Consider the following 25935-nt stretch of genomic DNA (forward strand, 5'->3'; position numbering starts at 1 on the left):
TAGTGTTCTAGATGATTCATTTCAAAGAAAGATAATCTTACCTGTTGACAGGTTGATCACCGTTACAACATACCATCTGATCAAGACCCTCACCTGTAATACGAAATAACTGGTTTTAAGATGCTATATGTGCAAAATTTTCTATACATTTTAATCCAAAAAAATTATATGCACTGCAGAGAAATGTCCGACTTTAGAAAAAGCGGTTACTTTGTTATGATTGATTGACTTTTATTTTCTTAACCCTCAGAGTCAAATATTCAGGATCAGTTTATACATATTCATGATCAATTTATTCATATTCAGTATCAGTTGATACATTTTCAGGATCAGTTGATACATATTCAGGATCAATTTATACATATTCAGGATCAATTTATTCATATTCAGTATCAGTTGATACATTTTCAGGATCAGTTGATACATATTCAGGATCAATTTATACATATTCAGGATCAATTTATTCATATTCAGGATCAGTTGATACATATTCAATATCAGTTTATACATATTCAGGATCAATTAATTCATATTCAGTATCAGTTGATACCTATTCAGTATAAATTTATACATATTCAGGATCAGTTGATATATTTTCAGAATCAGTTTGTACATATTTAGGATCAGTTTATACATATTCAGGATCAGTTTATACATATTAAGTATCAGTTTATTTATATTCAGGATCAGTTGATACATATTCAGAATCAGTTTATTTATATTCAGGATCAGTTTATACATATTCAGTAGCAGTTTATTTATATTCAGGATCAGTTTATACATATTCAGTATCAGTTTATAAATATTCAGGATCAGTTTATACATCCTATTTTGAAGTTAACCTCATCATGAGTTAGACATGGTAGGTCTTTTGTTTCTGCGTGTCTGGTAATTCGAGAAATATCTAGATAACTTTTGGTTAGAATGATAGCAAATTACGGAGTAAGCTCCCCTTAGTTGTTAATTTCTAGTGCATTTCAACCAAATTATATCTTGAATTACCAGAACAGGAAAAGGAAACGAATGTTATATTCATGCACCATCATACAATTTGAACATAATATAATGTCAACTTGAGTGGGTTTTTGTTTGTCATGTTTTCACCACTGCCTGATTCTAAGGCAGATTGGCACTTAAGAGCGTCTGGATTGGAGGTCTTTTGATTCTGTATTCCTTAATTTTTAGGAGCATTTTTCTTTATCTTTGAAAATAAAGCGTATTCTGTTAAATTCTTATCAAAATTATATTTAAGTATTTAATTTATCTGTAATTATATGATTTCTTAATTTTTTTTTACAGTCATTCTTTTTATTTTTGCACCCCATTTTTCCCAATTCTTAGTTTCTTCCCCTCATTTTTCTCTATTCATTAATTTGTTGGACTTCTTCTCTGGATCTTCACACCCTTTATAGGGTAACCATACTTTCGTATGTCGAACAGTTCCACCACCAAAAATATACAACATAATGAAAATTAAAAATCACAACAACAAAAAAACATTATATACACTATTTACATCGGGAAGTTTAAAGTTTTTATGACTTTTTACATCGGAAAGTTTAAAGTTTTTGGTCTTCTGATAATAAATTTAGTATATTTATAGGGATAAGAAAAATTCACTTTATATTTTTAAAAGATGATTCGCAAAAAAAAAATTATTTACTGTGAAATATATGAATTCACCTAATATATTTTTTTAAATAATTCGCAAAAAAATTATTCACTGTAAACTATGAGAGTTAATAGAAGAATTATGTTTTCAAAAATATTTTTAAAGATAATTCGCAAAAAAAATATTTACTGTGAACTATTAGATTTAATAGAAGAATTATGCTTTCAAAAATATAATTTAGTACATAATCAATTATTCATTTAATTATTCATTGCTGCCCCTCCCATCCTTGCACCTACTCCCAGGCATCCTATTTCCTTGCTTGGTCTTTCATCGCCAGTTGATATCGTGCATTGTGTATGAGGAACACTAGCCTTCTTGCTTGAAATTCTATTTTAGACATCAGGTTGGATGTGATTCTATATCTCTTTTGTATTTTAGTAATGTCCATTTATACTTGTATTGTCATTTCACTTGTAAGTTCTTCTTCACGCACTTCACCATTTGCGGTTAAGAGGTTCTTAATTGTTTGTAGATTTGGATCTCGCAAGTAATTCCAAGCTTCACATTGTATAAGCAAATGTGCTAATGTCTCTTCTTTACAATCGCAAGCTATACACTGATCTTCAGTTCCTTCTTTTTATCTTATATCTTAGTGGTTGAAGTATATAAGTACCAGTTAACAGTCTAGTCTTGGTAGGTACTCGCTTGCTGTCTCTTGGAGATTGGTGCTTGATTCGCAATATTGGATGTATTTTCCTTGACATGAATAAATCACTGTTAAGGTATCGAAGGCCGGTATAGAGCTTAGCTAGGGATGTAATTCGCTCACTCCAGAAGGCATTGATTCCTTTTCTGGTTTTACTTAATAGTTCTTCCTTTTTCATCTGAATATCTAGCCACTCAATTGCATTTCCTAGATCGTATTTTAGCACGACTATACGTGTTTTTCTCATTATTGAAGGCCGTACGATTGCCTATAATTGCTTACATCCACTTCATTTGAACGTTGGTAGATAGTTATCTCATTCGCAATCATACCACATCTCCTTATTTTTATAAGGAGTTGAAGGGCACTGAACACTCAAATTTCCAAAACGTTATACCAGATTCGGCTACGGCTATTTATGCCTGGGGTGAAAAACCTTTTTTGTTTTACTAATTAACAATTAATAAACAATTAATAATCAGGAAAATGTTTACAGTTACCTGTACAGCACAGCAGACGCACCTGTTTTCGCACAGAGACAAATCTTTTAGATTTTATAGTGTTTAGTTCCGCACAGTTTTAGAAAACTTTTATCATGGAGTTCTACAACATTGCACGAATCTTACCATGAGGGTTTAGACATTTATTGCATTGTCAAGTGATCATTTTGATTTGACTTTTTTTTTATCACACATCTTTGCCCTGGAAAAAATGGCCGCCATTATTTTTTAGAAAAACTTTAACCCTGTGCCTCTACCTTACACATTGTACTTTAGTAGTGCAACTAAGTCGATTTTGGTATATAATATAGACAATTTATAAATTTAAACCAACAAATTTGTATTATTGACTTTCCAGTTTTCAATCACGAAGTTAAACCCGTCACCCAACTGAGCCTTCCAACGGTGGGAATTTCCACGACGCGTTGGCTCTTTGGGCCTTTAGTTTTTCGCTCGTAGTTATACTCATCTGATAAATGACTTTGGCTTACAACTTATACAAATCCTTAATACACTGCTTGGAGTACACTACTGACCTGCTTTGCATCTTCATTTAATGTATATAAACAGTGCCTCATAGATACAAAGTTAACATCATTATTTCTTCCTAATATTCATGTCGGAAAGAAAATTAAAGAAATACTTAAAAAGAGCATTGCCTCCTATAATTGGGAATAAAACACTCACACCAGTTGTCCTAACTGATAATAAAGGCTTTGGTTTATGGGATCAAGTGTATACTCAGATAGAATTAGAGATCAGATGGTGGTGTAAATCTTCACGCATTTCACAGCAGGGCTACACTTGGCTTAAACAAAATATAGCACAACAGATTGACCGCATAGGCAATATACACTTGTACGTCTGGCTTGGTACCTGCGACCTTACAAAATACGACGGCAAATTCATATCACTTTCTACTGAGCAAAACATCATTCAGCAAACCACTGATACTTAATAGTAGAATTTCTAAAATCAAATCCAGGCTGTAAAGTAACCTTTCTAGAAATTCCGCCATGCTTAATAACTGACTTCAATGGTTACAAAAAAACACGAAAATCCGTCAAGCTTTAAGAATCAAGAGGAACACTTAATCAAAAACGTTGAGGAATTAAATAACAACATTCGATATATCAACTCTACTTTAGACACATCCTCGCCAAATTTTGCCATAGACATCAACCATCATCACCAAGAAAAAACCTCAAAGTCCAAAAAAATAACCCTTAGAGACAACTACATGTTCAAACTCTACAGGGACGGAATTCACCCAAAACAGACGTTGTCAAAAGTCTGGCTTACGAAACTGGCAACACAGATACAAAGACAGTGCTGGTGTTGATATTATAGCCAACGGTGGGAATATCCACGACGTGCTCCCTGGCTCAACCTCTGCATCTGTAAAACGCTCAACATTTCAGCCTCCACGGATCTTGGCTATTCACATATTTTGGGGATTTTGACTTGCATTGCTCTCACCTACCGCATATAATAATTGCTTCACATGACTGCTCTCCTGAATCATATAAATACATATCTGATGCCTAATCCGTCACCCCATAGAGCCTTCCAATGGTTGGAATATCCACGACGCGTTGGCTCCTTGCGCCTTTGGCTTTTCGTTCGTAGCTATACTCATCTAATATATGTCTCTGGCTAACATCATATACAAATCCCTTATACACTGCTTGGTGGATTACACTGCTGATCTATCTGCTCTGCATCTTCATCCAATATTTGGATATATATTCTGCCTCATAAATAAACCTGCTTGCACACCTCCTTTCTCCTCGTAGTAACTCTTCGGCCGAACAATAAAGATCAATATAAATTAGTATAATGGCTTCATCAGAAGTTCAAACAAGACGGATTACCCGTATGAACTCAGACGGCAATCTACACCTCTCAAACCCAATATATAAAGACTATGTTATAGATAAAACCAAAGCCATTCAAAGAAAAATTGATGCCTGTTCGAAACCTCACATTGAATCAACAATGAAATCTGGAAATTATCTGGTATTGGAATTTAGTAAAGCAGCTTATGAGTATGCTAGGCAATGTATCATCACAATACTTGATTGTTCTACACAATATGCTGGAATGGTTAGACATAGTGAGGAAACATCTGGTGCAAAGGTTGACACATGTATTAAAGTATTTAATCGCAAAACAGATAATTCACAGGGCAAGAACCTAAAATTCGTTGTTAATCTATACCATACAAGTTCAACAATGGTAGTTAATGGCTCTAGAGTAGATCTTTATTTGGCTGATATTCACGAACTATTATGTGATGAACTCTCCAAAAAGGGACACATGCTTACATCACTAAATGATAACATTACATCTACAATTTCAAAATTCATCAGTACAGTGCCAAATCTAAAACAAAATGTTGCTGTGGCAAACACAAACTGTTAGGACAATTTGGATGATCTAGCTATCACATTTAGAAATGATGAAAGCAAAGATTTAGATGAGGATACAGCAGACATATGTCCAATCTGCAACAAAATATCTCTTCTAGAAACTATTGAGTGTAGTGAATGCTCTCTATGGATACATTATGAATATGCAGGACTCTCACAATCAGCTGTTAGTGCACTAAACTCATCAGACTTTGTTTGTGCACTATGCACTGACAACATGCTGTATGAGTTAGACACAACTGGTGGTACCAAATCACAGAATCTGCATTCCGAAATGAACTCTTTAGTAGTAAATGACACATCTCCTGATACCTGTGTGCGACCTCCCTCGCCACCTACTAATCTACCAGAATTTAATAAAAGTTCTGGAACAGATGTATCGGATGGAACTACATTGGTAAAGGAAATTTATAACCAACACGATACTGTTGATCAAGCCAACACTGCAAAGGATAACCATTCCCAGCATACCAGCAACCAATGCTATGGAGCCACTCCAAAAAGTAAACCCAATTCTGAACCATCTTCGTCAGACAACATGCAGAAAAAGTCCAAACGACAGACTATAAGAACAGTGAAACCTAAGATCAATAATGCTGAAGATAAAGCATACATAATTGAATTGGAAAATGAGATCAATAAGCTAAAATCCACTATTGAACTGCAAAATAGCCTGCGTCACCAAAATGAACAAACGGAAGGGGCATCATTCAGCACGAATTCTACACAACAACCATCAACATCAAATCATCTAAACTCTAACCATCATAATAATAACACTGAAGAGCAAAGGTTCAGAATGATTGAGATGCAGATGATGCAGAACATGTCCAGGAACAACATGCTAGCAAATCAACAAATGCAAACAACAAATGGTACAGCAACAACAAATGATACAGCAACAACAAAACATGCAGCAACAACAGTTTATACAGCAACCACCATAACAACCAAATCACGGCTTCTCCATGTATCCACACATGACAATACCAAGGCATGTTCCACCACCTCCAGGCTTTGTTCCAAATATTATACCAAATGTTCCAGTTGGAATAAATCATCATCCTCTGCAATATCAGCACCCACTCTACACACATTATGGTGCACTACAAAATTTATATCAACAACACATGCATCAGTCTTCTCAGTACCAGCACATACAGAGGGATATTAGAAACAATATGCCACCTCAAGCAAGACCAGCAGAATTCAGCAGAAACTCGGAACGCCAACCACACAACTGTAACAGACATCACAACAGGACGAACCATGCTACACCCAAAATTCCGCCAAGATACCACAGTGTAAATATGCATCAAAATTCTGTAGAAGTGTCCAAAAATCAGACCACACAGAAGTGTCCAAATGTGCATCAATCAAGTACACAGGAAGCTCAAGATAGAAAGAACTGCTTAAATCATCCATCAGGCACTCCATTATTTGTTTCACCTGGTGACATTCCGTGCAATAAGATTTCTGCATACCTAAATCTGCAAGAGAACCAACAACAGGCACTACCAACCTCGAACTACAGTCAAAACCATGCAGGACTGTCTGTTAACACCTGTAAGAGCTACCTCCCACCAAGCAAATTCAGACAAGTCTTTTTTAGAAGTCGACCAAATCAACCCACCACCAGATCAAGGCATAGTCAGAATCGCACAAAGCCAGTGAAATTAAAAAAGAAAAACTCGACGGAAGAAATTATCAAAGATTATCTATCCTTAACCACAACTAATATAGAAGGAAAAGGAAATTCATTTTATCTAAATACATTGGAAACGTCATCAGATATAATCTGCATTCCGAAACACTCGTTGTAGGAATTTCAAAAACAAATTTTAGGTACTGTGTTACCAAATATGGACATGTATATAAGGTGCATTGACACCAACGAGGAAATCGATAACTTCAAACTGCCAAGAGAGAAAGGGGGTGTTGCAGTAGCTTGGAAAAATCATCTGACGCCATCCTCTCTTATCTGGAATATACTGAATGTTTTGATGTCATTAGTTCTATCCTTTCAACATATTCAGCAACTCATAGAATTATCATAGCGTGAGATTTCAATGGGACTTTAAAGCCGCCTAGAAACTATAACAAACATGACAGACTACTACAAGCGTTTGTATACGAAATAAACTTAAAACAGTGCTGTACTGACAAATCAACTTTCTTCCACCATTCTGGACTGTCCTGTTCTCAAATAGACTATATTTTAGACAATACCACCTCTACAATTATATCCAACTATAAATCACATGATGGATGTCCCTCCAATACTTCAAGTCATGTGCCTGTCAGTGCAAAAATTGAAGTCAAAACTAACATAAAACATAAAATAGTCAAACCAAACTTTGCAAGACAATTCAAACTTCAATGGAAAGATCTAGACTCTGAAACCTTTAATGCTCTGATAAACGAAGAACTTACTCAATACAAGATAGAAAGTCACTCTTTGGAAGAAAACATTCAATTTCTGTGCAACTGTCTAAAAAAAGCGGCTACAGTTGCCGTTCCATCAAAAATCATCAAACTGAAAGGTCTAACATTTAAGGCATCACCCACAACTCTCAGCCTACTTCAAATCTGTAAGGGAAAATATCATCCTTGGAAATCACACGGAAAACATGATGACCACTTTAAGACAGACAAAATTTTGGCTCAACGCAATCTAAGATAACAAATGAGGAGAGAACAATACATAGATGGGGCACAATTTTCTAAAGAAGTGATGAACAATCCATGCAATGAAATGTTCCATAGGCTCATTCGTCGTCATAGAGGCAACAGAAACAAGGATTCGATGTGCATAATGGAAAATGGTGAACTCCGGTACTCTGCCACTGAACAAACACAAAGCTTCTCAAAATATTTCGAGGACCTGGCTGTCCCCAAAGACAAAGGATATGACCCAGAATTTCTGTAGACCTCTGTAATGACCGGAACAATCTCATCCAACAACTTTGCGAACAGGAAAATATTACAACGGAATTCAGTACTCAAAATACCTGCGATGCCATTAAGCAGCTTCATTCCGGCAAGGCAACAGATGAATTAGGTCTCGCTGCTGAACATTTTAAAAATTCTCCAGCATTCAAACAATTTCTCACAGACTGTTTTAATACTATCATGAAAGATAAACTTATTCCACATATATTTAAGTCTGGCATTGTAATACCTGTACTAAAAAAAGGGAAAACTCCAATGTTGATGGACAACTACAGGGGAATTGCCGTTACACTTGTTGTTTCAAAGCTTTTTGAATGTACCATACTGCCATCGCTGACTCATAATTTCAATTCACTTCAATTTGGATTTACAAAGGGCATGTCTGTGCTTATGGCTGGGCTAGATATCACTGAGGCTAGAGCGGAAGTAAAACATATCACAATTGAACTTCTGTATCTGGTTACTGTTGACAGCCAGAAGGCATTTGATGTATTGGATCATATAATAATGCTGGACGCACTACATGATAACACACAAAACCATCCCCTGTGGACTGTAGTAAAAAACCTATACAGTGGTCTGGTCTCGAAGGTTAAATGGAAAGGAAACATCGGCGACAGCTTCCATATTCACCAAGGGGTACGCCAGGGTGGCATTCTCTCACCTTTTCTGTACAAAGTATATGTCAACAATCTCCTTGAGGATTTTCAATCGCATAGTTTAGGACTTAAAATCGGCACACATTATGTTGGCTGTCCGGACGATGTAGCCTTCATTAGTAACTGCGAACAGGAATTGCAATGTATGCTCTCCGTAACCAATCATCATGTCAACCAGTCTAGAGTAACCATCAATCCTTCAAAGACTAAGGCAGTCATCTTAAATAAACCTAAAAATATTTACAGATCTGATTTACAATGGACTTTAGGCAACAACTCTATATATCCTTCGGAAGATACTACACACCTTGGTCTAATAAGAGCAGAAATAGAGGAAAATGAATTAAATATTGACGCTCGTATCAGCATTGCTAGATGAACTATGTATTCCGTGATGAACACTGGTATGCATGGTACAAACGGCCTTAATCCGCAAACATCATACAAAATTTCTCAGAGCTACGTCTTTCCTCGTCTGTTGTATGGTATGGAGATTCTACCACTTAACCAGAAGTAATTGGACATCTTGACACGATTCCATATAAAAACTTTAAGAAATGTCCAGTCAATGCCTACAAGAACAGCTACTGGAGTTGTATACCTCCCCTTAGGTGCACTAACAATTGAGGCTGAAATTCATAAAACAGGATTTGGTAGACAGACAACTAATTATGAATTTGGATAATCATCATAGTTTCTTCTGTAAGGTCGCAGGTACGTTAACTTTGTACGATTTGCCAAGCATGGATTCACTAAAGCAACGGTAATCGTCAAAATTATCATGGAAATCTTCTGTGAAACTGGCTCTCCAAAATTATTGGTCTATATTTTTTCTCAAAGAAATCGAATCAAAAACTACTTTGGTACACTTAGATAGAACCGTCCTAAAAAATTGGATCTGTACACCCTGTTTGGACCAGCTTTTCATCAACTTTTTCAGTTGTTATAAAAGGAGCAATAAAAATACGTCTTTTAACTAGAACTCACCTTTTTGAGTCAAATAAAAACAAATTTAGTGGTGGAAGAGAGTCTTCTTTATGCAGATGCTGTGGGACATCAAATGAGGACTTAACACACTTTTTACTTCTCTGTCCTGCATTACATCAGCAGAGAAAAGAAACATTCTCCAATCTAAAGGCGTTAGTGATCTCCATTATTGGTATTTCAGGATGAACCGCAAAGTTAAATAAACAGTCAGATATAGTGAAATTGATTATTGACAGAACGTTTTTGTTGCCTGGAATTAAAAGTCGAAGCGATTTAGACAAAATTCAGAAAATGTCTAATGATATGTGGTATAAGCTGCATACCCAGAGAACTTGTATTTTACAAAAAACATAAGTTCGTCCGACTAACTGTTAACAAAATGAAATCGTGTATTGAACATTTGTGATATTAACTGTTTTGTACATATGTGTTAAGGTAGAGGCAGTGGTGTCCCGCTTTTTATTGTATAAAGCTTAAGTGTTTTTTTTAGATTTTAATCCGTGAACATTGGATTTTAGTGTATATACATTGTTATACCAGAAACTTTTATATGTGCGACATAAACTCTTTTATAACTCCTCATTCCGGAAATTATTCCACTGAGAAGGTGTTCCATGATTGGAAGTTATTACGTATAGAAGAAGAAGAAGAAGAAGAAGAAGAAGAAGAAGAAGAAGAAGAAGAAGAAGAAGAAGAAGAAGAAGAAGAAGAAGAAGCCTTAATTTTGTAACGGTTAGTTAGATATCTTACACCTCTACAATTACTGTATAATCGGTCATTTTTCACCTGAAATTGTTTTCCTTTTGAAATGACCCTATAGCACAAGTAACTGTAATTATATTTTGTTGTGGTCTAGTTCAGTTCTGATAAAATAATTATTATGCTTCTCACATGAGACCTTTCATTAAAATGCCATTTCACATCAGCACTATTTTTCCTGTTTTAAAACTATTACGGATTCTATTCCGTAGACTGTTCTTATCTTATAACTCACCTATTAGAATTGGCGTTGATATAACATCATGATCTATGAACTGACCAAAATGTGTGAGAGCGACAGTGTACTTCTGACTTCTGGGATGATTTACACCCGAACCATGGACGTTATTACTGATAAGTCTGGGGCTCGGTAGGGGGTCACCTGTAACGCTGAGAATTCTTGGTATGTGTCCTAAGTTGTGTGCTGAAAACATAAAACTGTTTTTAACTGCAAAACACTATCATAACATAACAACAACACGATAAGACATAATGAAATAGAGGAATGACATAGCATAATATAACATAAAATAGCCATGACATAGTATAATATCACCATGACATGATATAGCATAACATAAACATAACATAACATACCATACCATAGCCTCGACATAACATAGCATAACCATGACATGATATAACCATGACAAAATATAACATAACATAAACATAACATGACATAACATGACACGACATAACCATGACATAACATAACATAACATAACAGCATAACCATAACATAGCATAATCATGACATAGCATAACCATGACATAACATAATCATGACATAGTATACAATAGCCGTGGCAAAGTATAACATAATATAGTATAACATAAACATGACAAAGTATAACATATCATAGTTTAACATTACAAAACCTTTGACATTAGATAATATATTTGAAATATATTTACAAAACAATACTTAAATTTTACAACACAATGAAATATGACAAGAAAATTAGAATAAATCAGTTAGGAGTAAAAATCAATTATTGTTATTGTTGACTAATTCAACATAATTAATATTACATGAATAAATCGAGATTACATGGTTGTCTTAAACTCGATCTGCAAAAGTCACAAGGACTCAGTTATGAGTTTTTAGTATATGGACATGAAAGTATACTGTATACTGGCAGTAAACATGCAAGTCTTTGTGTTCAATGCGGATAAAAATTAATGCAACTAAACAGAAAATACGATCCGTTAACTGATCGAGTCCCTGTGGTACAAGTTTGTTAATGAGACATATAGATGAGTACCACATCTATCCGTTAACCGAGTCCCTGGGATACAAGTTTGTAAAAGCGACATATAGATGAGTGCCACATCTATCCGCTAACCGACTCCCTGTGGTACAAGTTTGTAAATGCGACATATAGATGAGTACCACATCGATCCGCTAACCGAGTCCATGTGGCACAAGTTTGTAAAAGCGACATATATATGAGTACCACATCTATCCCCTAATCGAGTCCCTGTGGTACAGGTTTGTAAAAGTGGCCTATAGATAAGTGTACTATACACCTGTTTTATCTGTAAAACTTACAATCTCCATATTTTGGTGGCAGAAATCTTGCTTGTGGTGTGATTGCTGTACCCCATACTGGATTATGTAAGTTGTTACACGTGCCATCAGCTGTTCTGTATTTTTCAAATGGGTTACAAACAATATGTCGTTTGGGACAATATGGTTCAATAAATTTGTGGAATAATGGAAGGATGTCTGTTGATGTTGCAGGTCGCTTTAATCTAAAAAAAAACTCTTGATTTATTTTTCAAATCGTCACTGTCATCGACATTATAAATTTAGCTTACATGCAATATCTGCAAATGTATCGCACGGATTTATAATGTATTTATTGCTTAACTAATTGGTCGTTAATGAAAATATATACTTTGAAAATAAAGCATATACCTGTTTTTTTGTGTTTTTTTTCTATATATATATTCTACCTTTGCATCAATTCCTCTTAATATCAAACGTTTTAAACGAAACATAAATGCTTTCACAATAAGTTTAGATTCTGGCCAACATTGAAAAAGATTTTGGTATTGTCTTCTGTCGCAAAAATGATGCCATCGACACCACTTCTTTGCATGCACAAATACAACTGGAAAGTATACAACTTTATACTTTTATACTTTATTTTATATTTTTTTAGCGTTTTGAAATTAGTTGGAATGCTGTAAAATAGTTTTGCTGAGAAGTTATCCAAATGTATGTACATGTATGTAATGTAATAAATATTGCAATGAAAATACCCTTACTTTGGAATACATAACAGTAAAAGGACACGAATGCCACCACCAATAGTATCGAACAAAAACAGCAATAAATCGAACTTTTAAGAGTTGTTAAGCAAAAATATGAGCACATAAATCAAATATTAAGACAGTTCGGGATAAGATCCTATTTGACTACTACAACTTGTTTTAGTAAAAACAAATATCTGATTGATGTGCCTGCTTAATGTACCCAGAGATATATACAAAAAAAGATAACTGAAATCTGAAATTTTATTGTTCCTCTTTTGCAATGGTTCTAACTTTTTTTATGTTTATTGATGATAATGTCGTTGGAACATAATGGTCGAAAATATCACATTTCCTCCAGTGAGGCTTCTGACAAGTAATTTGGTAACAATCGATAAAAATTTCATAATTTTTTGTAAGAGTAGGAAAACATGGATATATTGATCTAAGCCAATGAGGCAGCAACCCTAATGTACAAATACAAATTTCGTACAAATAACCAAAAACATCTAGATGTCAACATATACCTTATTGCACCTTGTGACTGAATACTTCATGTAGTACTATTTATCTCTCACCTTTCTTCAATTTTATAGGTAGCTGTAATTGCAATTTCTGCAGCTTTACCGAATGCACCTTCAATCATCATATCTTCGCTTCTTCTGAGAAAAGTATACATCATATTATTTGGCGTGGATTGGGGTGGTTCTTGTCGCATAGTTTGATGGCTCATTTTCATTTGATCTGAACAAGAAAATTTTCAGAATATCAAAACAAAGATTTAATTTATTCTAGATGATAAAGATTTAGCACTTGATGAACTGTTAAATGTGTAATTATTTTAGTGAAGTCAGTTAATGCTTTACGATGGATCATCACTACAAGTTTGGTAGATTTTGCCACATTTATAACAAAATGAACGAGAAGACATTCCAAATAGAAACAAATTTATATTAGAAGAAGAAATATACTGGTCTGTAAGTAAAAAAATTCATCTTGGATCCCAATGTTCTCTTAAAAAATGCAGTTTTGTATCTAAATTGTCTTCAAAAAGCAATGTTCAGTAATTAATAAAATTTAGATTTTTTAATAAATGTGAAAGTGTGCATTTTGAATTATATATTCTAGGCATAATATATAGATTATTCCGGTCCAACGGCTAAGTACAATACATTGGCATAGTTGATCACTTTATAGTATAAACATGAAACTTTGAACAGTGTTTGTTATGATGCTAATGAACATTTTTAGATATAGATCCATCGAAAAAAAAATCCATTATGGCCGCCAAATTAAAAATGCCGCCAAGCTGTTGTTTGTTTTATTTTAAGATTTTAGTCATGTGAATGAAAACAACACAGGGACCATAGTTTGATGTCTCGATGGTTGAATATTTGTGACTTGTCTCACCGTTTAGTAAGTTTAAAAAAGAGAGGCGAAAGATACCAAAGGGACATTTAAACTCATAAGTCGAAAATAAACTGACAACGCCATGGCAAAAAAAAGAAAAAGACCAGCAGACAAACAACAGTACATAAAACACAACATAGAAAACTAAAGACTGAGCAACACGAACCCAACCAAAAACTGGGGGTGATCTTAGGTGCTCCGGAAGGGTAAGCAGATCCTACTTATCATACCATCGGGTACTTATATATTTATTAGTATACATGAATAATATTTCTTCTGTTATGTAGAACAATGGGAAATCTAGTACTTAAATATATTGCCCTCACAAACACTGACAATTGGAACTCTTAAATGTTATTAATGTTGTAATAAGATCTTTGAATATTGTTTTCATTGGCACTAACATCGATTTTATCATCAACAAATTAAAACATAACTAAATTTGCATTCTTTTCGAATGGTTTTTTGGGGATGTATGTATACACATCCACGTTTATTTTCTATTTAGAAATTGTTTTATCTATATATAACATCATACATATTCATTATAAGGATAAATCTTAACTATCCTACTGCCTGTCGTTACTTTTATTTCGTCATTGCACAAGTCATGTCTTCTTTGACTGTCCATGGCGTTAAAAGACTAAATCCCTGCCTGGGGTGTGTTTTAATTGATTTTAGTCTCTGATGCATGATTTTTTTATTATTGATTGTTTTTGGCTTTTAACTAGCTTTCAGTAACTGCGAGTACTCTCAAATCGTACTTTCGTGTTAATTTGACCTGTTGACACAATTTGTAATGCATTTCTGTTATTCAATGTTTACTTATTTTGTGTTATATCTCGTATTACTATTTTTAATATGTACCACCTTTGATAAGTATTATGTATGACGATAAATTTTCACTTCTGTACTCGTTCTATGAACAACAAATTTATTTTGTAAAAAATGTTTCTGTACTCTTAACAACAAAATTATTATATTTAAATTTAACTGTGTACGTTACTTTATTTAACACCATTTTGTCCTAGGTTAAAGTTGTCTTTTTGACATTGATACATCTTTTTTTATTTATATTGTGTCATAGATCAAATCATTCGTTCAGTGTATATTTACTTGTTTTTGTGTCTTTTGATCGAGTTAAGCCATTTCAATTGATATTTTATTGTGTGTCTTTTTATGTTGTAATGTTGCACCACTGTTTCAGGTTAGGGTGAAGGTTGGCGCCTGTTAAAACGTTTAAACAATCTGCATTTTTTGCACCTGTCCTACGTCATGAGCCTGTTGTTCAGTGGTTGTCGTTTGTTAGTGTGGTTCATAAGTGTTTCTCGTTTCTCGTTTTTTATATAGATTAGACCGTTGGTTTTCTTGTTTGAATTGTTTTACACTAGTCATTTTGGGGCCCTTTATAGCTTTCTGTTCGGTGTGAGCCGCGGCTCCGTGTTGAAGGCCATACTTTGACCTATAATTGTTTACTTTTTACACATTGTGACTTGGATGGATAATTGTTTCATTGGCACTCATACCACACCTTCTTATTTATATTGACACTTTCTCCGAAATGACGCTAATCATTTTTATGTTCGGAAGGTATCATTCTAGTAAAAAGTAATAATGAAAGCAAATTAAGATAAAGACAAAATTAGCCTAAATAATAATGTTACCATTTCCCTATTAATATAGCAAACGACGATTACAGAATGTAAAACGAGTTGTCTGTAAAATCATTTTAAAACGTTGCAATTTCATAAATTTCACACGTCTGTGTTAATGTTTGAAGCTAGAAAATAGAAGTTCAGGAAAAATTTGTCGCAAAGAGATTAACACTTTTGAATTTAAATTCTTACAGACCTTATCCCGATATAGGCCATTGTAGCAATACATACATACAATGTGTATGTGTGCAAAAATTGAGACGACCTTATTTAAAAACTGTTCAAGGAATGGTTATATCTTATAACGGATAACTATTTTTGTTCCTAATAGTTCCTTTTCTTTTCTTTTTTAACATGAGCAGACATAACTTTTAAATCGTTATATTCACACAGACCGTATTTCTATATTGTAAGTTCCTTTGACAATGAGCAGACAGGTGTGCTCGAAAACTTAGTTGAGGGAAATAGAAAGTGCTAGATTAAATTCAAATTTTTCAATTTGAATTGCTTGGTTTTAAGGGAATACCTGTAACTTGTATTCAGTGTGTCTGATTTCGAGTCTTCTTGTATGGACATTTTGTGTCTATAATAGAACACCTCGACCAAATAAACATCCTACTTTTTCAAATCGGTTATATCAAGTAAAGCAAAACTATACATATGATGATGAATGATGTTGAGACAATTAATCATTTATTTATTTTCTTATGAGATTCAAATATCGTCAAGTTACCCTTCAATAAATTTTGTTTACATTCTTTTTTTAACTTACTTTCCATCATTTGTCTATTTTTCTGCATATTGACCTCGGTAGCAGCCTCGTTGATGAGTTCCCTGATTGTATCTGCCAGATTGTGCGGGGTTAAGACAACTGGTACATTGTTGAGTCCTGCTACATGTTGACAGTGACACATAAATGTTATGACCCAAATGAGTTTCTGTAAGGTCATCCTGAAATATGTACGTTATACAAATGAGTTTCTGTAAGGTCATCCTGAAATATGTACATTATAAAAATGAGTTTCTGTAAGGTCATCCTGAAATATGTACATTATAAAAATGAGTTTCTGTAAGGTTGTCCTGAAATATGTACATTATACAAATGAGTTTCTGTAAGGTCATCATGAAATATATGTACATTATACAAATGAGTTTCTGTAAGGTCGTCCTGAAATATGTACATTATACAAATGTGTTTCTGTAAGGTCATTCTGAAATATATGTACATTATACTAATGAGTTTCTGTTAGGTCATCCCGAAATAAGTAAATTATACACATGTATTTCTGTAAAGTCATCCTGAAATATGTACATTTGTACAAATGTGTTTCTGAGAAGTCATCCTTAATATGTACATGTGTACAAAAAAAGTAAAATAACAAAAATACCGAACTCCAAGGAAAATTCAAATCGGAAAGTCCCTTCTCAAATAGCAAAATCAAAAGCTCAAACACATCAAACGAATAGGAAACAACTGTCATATTCCTGACTTGGTACAGGCATTTCCTTATGTAGAAAATGGTGGATTAAACCTGGTTTTATAGCTAGCTAAACAGCTCACTTGTATGACAGTCGCTTAAAATTCCATTATATTGACAACAATGTGTGAACAAAACAAACAGACATAATAGATACAAATGTGAAAAATAGGGGTACAGCAGTCAACATTGTGTTATAATCTTAATCACTATAAAAACAAACAAATATGTCAACAAAGAAAAACAAAATGGCATATAGACAAAGCACATAAGCAAAAATGAATGTGTTTCAATCATCAATATAATAATATGAAGTTTGACATGGTTGCCAATGGTAACGATCCTTGGGTCCTGACATGCGTAATAACATACCTTCTGATGAATTGTGAAATTATTTAGATAAGATTCCAACTCCATCAAAAAAGTTGACCTTAGATGGATTATTACCTCAGGCAAAGCTGACCTAAAATGGACTGCTTCCTTTGGCAAAGTTGAGCTAAAATGGATTGCTTCCTCTGGCAAAGTTGACCCTTTGATGGATTATTACCTTAAGCAAAGTTGACCTTAGATGGATTTGACTATTCTTTTTATTTTATTAAGGTCATACAGCTTCTCACGTACTCAAATAGTTATACTAATACATAATCTTCCTTGTGTATATCATCTATAACATTTAATGGTGTGTGAAATATTGTTTTGTTACCACATTAAAGTAAGGATACACTTTAATGTGGCCTCAAATATTATTCCAGGGTGCATTGTTTTAAAAAGAGATATTCGCAAACATGAATATTCCCACTTTAAAGAAGAAAAGGAACTTAAGCATAAGTCGTGTGTTTGGAAATTACATTCTAAGCACATTTTATCTAAAAAAGGGATCTCCTTTAATTTCAACTTGAAATATGTCTACCTTTTTATCGAAGAACTGTGGCATAGCATTGAAAAATACATATGTAAAGTTAATGAGAAAATCTTCCAAGATTCCAATATCTCATAAAATGTGGGTTGGGCGATCAAACTCCCATACCATGTTTTACAGAACTGAAGATGTATTTAATTAATAATGGTAATTCTACCTTAGAACTCCATATTTCTGAAGAATATACCATCAATAGGAATAATCAATGTATCAAATAGTTTTAACCGTAAATTCAGGGGGGAGATGAAAAAAAAAAACGTGTTAAGGATGTAGTCGGGTCAGGTTTAGGAATATTTGTAAGATGTTCAGACTCCTTGGTTTTTTTAATACGATACAGGGTAAACTATTTTGGCCCATATCACCCACTTTTATTTTCATAGAGGACTTCAATAGCTCGTAAAAAGGTCATTACCAAAATTTAAGCAGATTATAGATTTTTTTTTTCTGATTTGAGACCCAAATTACGCCAATGCTAATTATAAGGTAAAAGTCCAAGTCAGCCTTTTCCCGCCATTTAAAAAAAATCAAATATCTCAAAAAGGAGTTCCATAACCTATCAATGTTTTTAGCTTATTTTGTTCCTTACCTAATGTTCTTCTGACCTATAGTATCAATTTTAAATTCTTGATTTTTTTAATTTCACCTAAGTACATCCTTAAATAGGGAATAATGTGCTTTTTGAGTTTGGTCAACTATTTTTTTCTGAGCTCGAGGGATGAAGGAAAATTTCCCTTAATCTTATTTCACACAAGGGCTGTTTTCAAAAATCCTTTTAATCTTTACTTAGATTAAAAGTTTCATAGCTCTATATGTCTACTTTGAGGTTCTAACGTTATCATGGCATATTTCTAAACATGTCAACACATTATAAACTACTGAGGATAGTTTACAACCGCAATTTTGTGAGATTTTGGCTAATTTTTGAGTATTTATCCCAAATATGGATAAGAAAATTATTGTAGAAGTAAAGTTATATATTGTCTCTAGGGTTTAAATTAATTCATTTTGGTAAGAGATGTCCTTCGATGCAAAATTTTACAGAAACTTGTAAAATTTTTAATTTTTCAATTATTTTATTCAAGCGTCACTGATGAGTTTTTTTAGACGAAAAGCGCGTTTGCCGTATACATTTTTAATCCTGTTATCTATGATGCGTTTATTTTCAATTTTGTATCAAATTGTCTTCAAAAGCAACATGTATCGCTAAATATGAGATGGTTTTATTAAATTTTCATATTTAAAAGAAAACGATTTCACTTTAATATTGTTTAAACATAGACTGTAAAATATCATGCAAATACTAGCATATTGTAGATAATAAAAGGCAACATGTAAGAGGACAAAAATTACAGGAACCTTATTGTTCTGAATAGATAGTTTTTGTCTAGATACAAAAATATAACTGTAACTGGTAGCTTATTGATCTAATTAGAAAGATCTTGTTTAGACATCAAACCCTGCACTTTACCGAAACGTTATTGGTCTGTGTAGATAAATCTTGTCTTAATACCATAATTTGTACCAAATCTGCCCATGAAGATATTGCCTCTGAACAAAAACTATAGCAACCTGCACATTTGAAAACGTTTGTCATTAATATGGGTAAATACTGTATTTCTACCTGACCATGTACCACGACCTTGTCATTAATGAGTAAATGCTGCCTTTCCAACTAAACCTGTACCACGACCTTATCATTTATATGTATTATGGGTGAATGCTGTCTTTTCACCTAAACCCCTACCGCGATCTTGTCTTTTATATGGATAAATGCCGTTTTTCCACCTAAACATTTACCACGACCTTGTCATTTTATGAGTAAAAATCTGCGTTTCTAACTAAACCTGTAGCAAGACCTTGTCATAAATATATTAGATGAATTACGCATTTCCACCTTAACCTGAACCACGACCTTGTCATTTATATGGGTAAATGCTGTTTTTCCACCTAAATCCATACCATGATCTTGTCATTTATATGAGTAAATTTTGCCTTTCCACCATAACATGTACCACAACATTCTCGTTAATATGGGTAAATGCTGTCTTTTCACCTAAACCTAAACCTGTACCACGACCTTGTCATTTATATGGGTATATTTATTTTGTATTTACATTGTATCATAGATCAAATTTATTTGTTCAATGTATGTTGTGATGTTACACTATTGTTTCAGATAAGGGTGGAGGTTTTGGTACCATTAAAACGTTTAAACCTGCTGCAATTGTTTGCACATGTCCTCAGTCAGGAATCTGATGTTCAGTAGTTGTCGTTTGTTGATGTGGTTCATTAGTGTTTCTCGTTTCTCGTTTTTTATATAGATTAGACCGTTGGTTTTCCCGTTTGAATGGTTTTACACTAGTAATTTTTGGGGCCCTTTATAGCTTGCTGTTCGGTGTGAGCCAAGGCTCCGTGTTGAAGACCGTACTTTGACCTATAATGGTTTACTTTTATAAATTTTGACTTGGATGGATAGTTGTCTCATTGGCACTCATACCACATCTTCTTATATCTATATATGTCGTCTTTCAACCTAAACCTTTACAATACCTTGTCATTATATGAGTAAATTCTGCCTTTCCAACTAAACATGTCACACCAACTAGTCATTAAAATGAGTAAATGCTGCCTTTCCACCTAAAGCTGTACCAAGACTTTGTCATAAATATAGGTGAATGACGCCTTTACACCTAAACCTTTAACCACGACCTTGTCATTTATATGGATAAATATTCTCTTTCCACATAAATCTGTACAACGACCTTGTAACAAGGGTGAATGCTGCCTTTCAAACTAAACCTGTACCAAAACCTTGTAATTAATATGGGGAAAATGCTTCCTTTTAACCTGAACCTGTACCACGACTTTGTCATTATAAAGAGTAAATGCTGCCTTTCCACTCCAACCTGTACCACGACTTTGTCATTATAAGTAAATGCTGCCTTTCCACTTCAATCTATACTACGACTTTGTCATTATAAGTAAATGCTGCCTTTCCACTTCAATCTGTACTACGACTTTGTCATTATAAGTAAATGCTGCCTTTCCACTTCAACCTGTACCACGACTTTGTCATAATAAGTAAATGCTGCCTTTCCACTTCAACCTGTACCACGACTTTGTCATTATAAGTAAATGATACCTTTCCACTTCAATCTGCACTACGACCTTGCAATGATATTAGTTAAACACAGCCTGGAAACTCACACTTTACTATGTACTTTGTCTTGTCATTATAAGGGTAAATGCAGAACTTCTTTATATCAAAATTCCTTCTTACCGTCTGTTATTCGTAAATAGAATAACCACCCACAACTTATAAGATGTAATGCTTAAAAAAATACACTTAAACATTATTTAGAAAGTCCATTTATATTTTAATATATGTTGTAGAAAAGACCTGAAGCTTCATGCCAAACACCGGTTAAACTGCATTGGCTAAAATGGATATATTTCCCAGAAAAAAAAATTGTTCCTTCCAACCCCAGTATATGTGGTTAGGTTGAAAATAACAAGCACTTCCTTCTAGAATGATAAACCTATAGATTAGGTAGGGGACAAACCATTTACTCTCTACCAGGAAATGTTAATATGAAACCTTATTATCAGGTAATGAGCTCAAAGTGATAAGGAAAAACGGAACTGTTTTTGCAGTTGTTAAAAATTATATTTTGAAAACAGGGAGTCTTTTGATATCTATTGATATATACCCGAAGCGCTTTTCTGGATTGACCTTCATCAGGAACGTTCAAAGCAGAATATTTGAAAGCCAGGGATGTCTAAGAACCGAAACAGCTGAAGCGCTATATGACCAAAAAGGACCTGAATAATAACCAGATGTTGCCTGAGGGAGTTGAAACCTTAGTTCCTTAATAATTTTTAAATTTAAAACTTTGTATTTGAACTTTATTTTGTGGAACATGGTCATGAATATATGTATTCACAGCTAAGAACACAATTTGTAATGAGTTGATCAATTTTTTTACCGTATACATTACAATTGTAACGTGTTTCTTTACATCTTGTTAAGGGAGACGAATTTATATAAGTTTTTCTTGTTTCCGAAACCTATATTTCTGTTTCATGAGTGTCATTTTAGCACTTTGGCAAAATAAGATAGTATGTAAACTAAAGGATAAACATTGCCTTGTTATAAACATGGTATATGTTGGCTTGCTATCTAAACCTGGTATCCGACCATGTCATCATGAAGGGTACATTTATGTTAATGTTGGCTTGCTATCTAAACCTGTTCCACTACCATGTCATTATAAATGGTATATATTGGCTTCCTATCTAAACCTGTCCTCCGACAATGTCATTATAATGGGTAAATGTTGGTTTGCTATCTAAAAAGTAAAATAACAAAAATACCGAAATCCAAGGAAAATTCAAAACGGGAATTCCCTTATCAAATGGCAAAATTAAAAGCTCAAACACGTCAAACGAATGGAAACAACTGTCATATTCCTGACTTGGTACAGGCATTTCCTTATGTAATTCTCCGACCATGTCATTATGAAGGATATATGTTAGCTTGCTATCTTAACCCGGTATCCGACTATGTCATTATCAAAGCGTAAATGTTGGCTGGCTATCTAAACCTGTTCCTCGATCATGTCAATATAAAGGGTAAATGTTGGCTTGCTATCTAAACCCGGTATCCGACCATGTCATTATAAAGGGTATATGTTGGCTTGCTATCTCAAACAGACTGTTCCCCGACCATGTCATTATGAGGGAAAATATTTGCTTGCTATCTAAAACTGGTATTCGACCATAACATTATGAAGAGTATATGTTGGCGTACTATCTAAACCTCCTCCCCGAGAATGTCAATATAAAGGGTAAATGCTGGCTTGCTATCTAAACCCGGTATCCGACCATGTCAATATAAAGGGTATATGTTGGCTTTCCATCTAAACCAGACTGTTCCCCGACCATGTCATTATAAAGGGTATATGTTGGCTTGCTATCTAAACTAGACTGTTCCCCGACCATGTCATTATCAAGGGTAAATTTTGGCTTGCTATCTAAACTCTGTATCCGACCATGTCATTATGAAGGGTATATGTTGGCTTGCTATCTAAACTAGACTGTTCCCCGACCATGACATTATGAAGAGTATATGTTGGCTTGCTATTTAAACCTCCTCACCGAGAATGTCAATATAAAGGGTAAATGCTGGCTTGCTATTTAAACCCGGTATCCGACCATGTCATTATAAAGGGTATATGTTGGCTTGCTCTCTAAACCAGACTGTTCCCCGACCATGTCATTATAAAGGGTATATGTTGGCTTGCTATCTAACCCAGACTGTTCCCCGACCATGTCTATCAAGGGTAAATTTTGGCTTGCTGTCTAAACCCTGTATTCGACCATGTCATTATAAAGGGTATATGTTGGCTTGCTACCTAAACCAGATTGTTCCCCGACCATGTCATTATTTAGGGTATATGTTGGCTTGCAATCTAAACCAGACTGTTCCCCGACAATATCATTATTAAGGGTATATGTTGGTTTGCTAACTTAAACCGGTATTCGACCATGTCATAATAAAGGGTATATATGTTGGCTTGCTATCTAAACCTGAACCCGGCCATGTCATTATCAATGGTAAATGTTGGTTTGCTATCTAGACCTGATCCCGACCATGTCATTATGAAGGGTATATGTTAGCTTGCTATCTAAACCCGATATCAGACTTTGTCATTATAAAGCTTAAATGTTGGCTTGCTATCTAAACCTGTTCCCCGACCATGTCATTATAAAGGGTAAATGTTGTCTTGCTATCTAAACCTGTTCCCCGACCATGTCATTATGAGGGTAAATGATGGCTTGCTATCTAAACCATGTCATTATAAAGGGTAAATGTTGGCTTGAGATCTAAATCCGTTATTTGACCTTGTCATTATGAAGGGTAAATGTTGGCTTGCTATCTAAACCCGGTATCCGACCATGTCATTATGAAGGGTTTATGTCGGCTTGATATCTAAATCCGGTATCCGACCTTGTCATTATAAAGGGTATAATTATGTTGGCTTGATATCTATAACTGGTATCCGACCATGTCATTATGAAGAGTATATGTCGGCTTGATATCTTAATCCTGTATCCGACCATGTCATTATAAAGGATAAAATTATGTTGACTTGATATCTGAATCCGGTATCCGACCTTGTCATTACATAAAGCGTTAATGTTTGCTTAATTTCTATCTCTACCTGTACCACCACTAATGTCATAATACAAGGTTATAGTTGACCAGCTACTTAAACTAATTCTATACCAAGACTCTTATGTCATCTCTGAAATGTTTATCCATCTACCTAAATATTTTGTACTAAACCTGTCTTAAATTATAAAGAATGATACTATGCATGACTTAAAGAATACAACTGTTTTTCCATTCATTCCATTTTTGAAAGTAAAAAAAATTAAAGTATACCTTGAAGAAGACAATAACTATATGCTATGGCATACACTGATTCTCATATCCAAATACAAGAAGACAACAACTATATGATATGGCATACACTGATTCTCATATCCAAATACAAGAAGACAACAACTATATGCTTAGGCATACACTGATTCTCATATCCAAATACAAGAAGACAACAACTATATGCTATGGCATACACTGATTCTCATATCCAAATACAAGAAGACAACAACTATATGCTATGGCATACACTGATTCTCATATCCAAATACAAGAAGACAACAACTATATGCTATGGCATACACTGATTCTCATATCCAAATACAAGAAGACAACAAATATATGCTATGGAATACACTGATTCTCATATCCAAATACAAGAAGACAACAACTATATGCTATGGTATACACTGATTCTCATATCCAAAAAAAAGAAGACAACAACTATATGCTATGGTATACACTGATTCTCATATCCAAATACAAGAAGACAACAACTATATGCTACGGCATACACTGATTCTCATATCCAAAAAAAAAGAAGACAACAACTATATGCTACGGCATACACTGATTCTCATATCCAAATACAAGAAGACAACAACTATATGCAACGTCATACACTGATTCTCATATCCAAATACAAAAAGACAACAACTATATGCTATGGCATACACTGATTCTCATATCCAAATACAAGAAGACAACAACTATATGCTATGGCATACACTGATTCTCATATCCAAATACAAGAAGACAACAACTATATGCAACGTCATACACTGATTCTCATATCCAAATACAAGAAGACAACAACTATATGCTATGGCATACACTGATTCTCATATCCAAATACAAGAAGGCAACAACTATATGCTATGGCATACACTGATTCTCATATCTAAATACAAGAAGACAACAACTATATGCTATGGCATACACTGCTTTTCATATCCAAATACAAGAAGACAACAACTATATGCAACGTCACACACTGATTCTAATATCCAAATAGTGTTTGATGTATTTACATATTCTTTTTATTTTCGAAAGATAATTTGCCTTCTCTATCGTATTACAATAGTCATGTTTAAAGAAAAACAAATAAGCAGTATTTAATACTAAAACAATAAACGGAGAATTGTGACCGGATCCC

At 34.0% G+C, this 25935-nt stretch overlaps 1 protein-coding gene across 1 annotated transcript in view; it reads right to left on the minus strand.

The window, feature by feature from the left end:
• LOC127705376 (peroxidase-like protein) overlaps positions 1-25935 on the minus strand; it is a 49973-nt gene that overhangs the window by 11249 nt on the left and 12789 nt on the right. The window contains exons 2-6 of the mRNA XM_052209680.1: positions 16710-16888; positions 13451-13616; positions 12166-12368; positions 10846-11034; positions 42-93 (exon numbers count right to left, since the gene is read on the minus strand). Of these exons, the coding sequence (XP_052065640.1) occupies positions 42-93; positions 10846-11034; positions 12166-12368; positions 13451-13616; positions 16710-16887 (788 nt within the window). The 5' untranslated portion in view covers position 16888. The remainder of the gene's footprint in view (positions 1-41; positions 94-10845; positions 11035-12165; positions 12369-13450; positions 13617-16709; positions 16889-25935) is intronic.

This window comes from Mytilus californianus, unplaced genomic scaffold, assembly GCF_021869535.1.
Source record: "Mytilus californianus isolate M0D057914Y unplaced genomic scaffold, xbMytCali1.0.p SCAF_6, whole genome shotgun sequence".
NCBI lineage: Eukaryota > Metazoa > Mollusca > Bivalvia > Mytilida > Mytilidae > Mytilus > Mytilus californianus.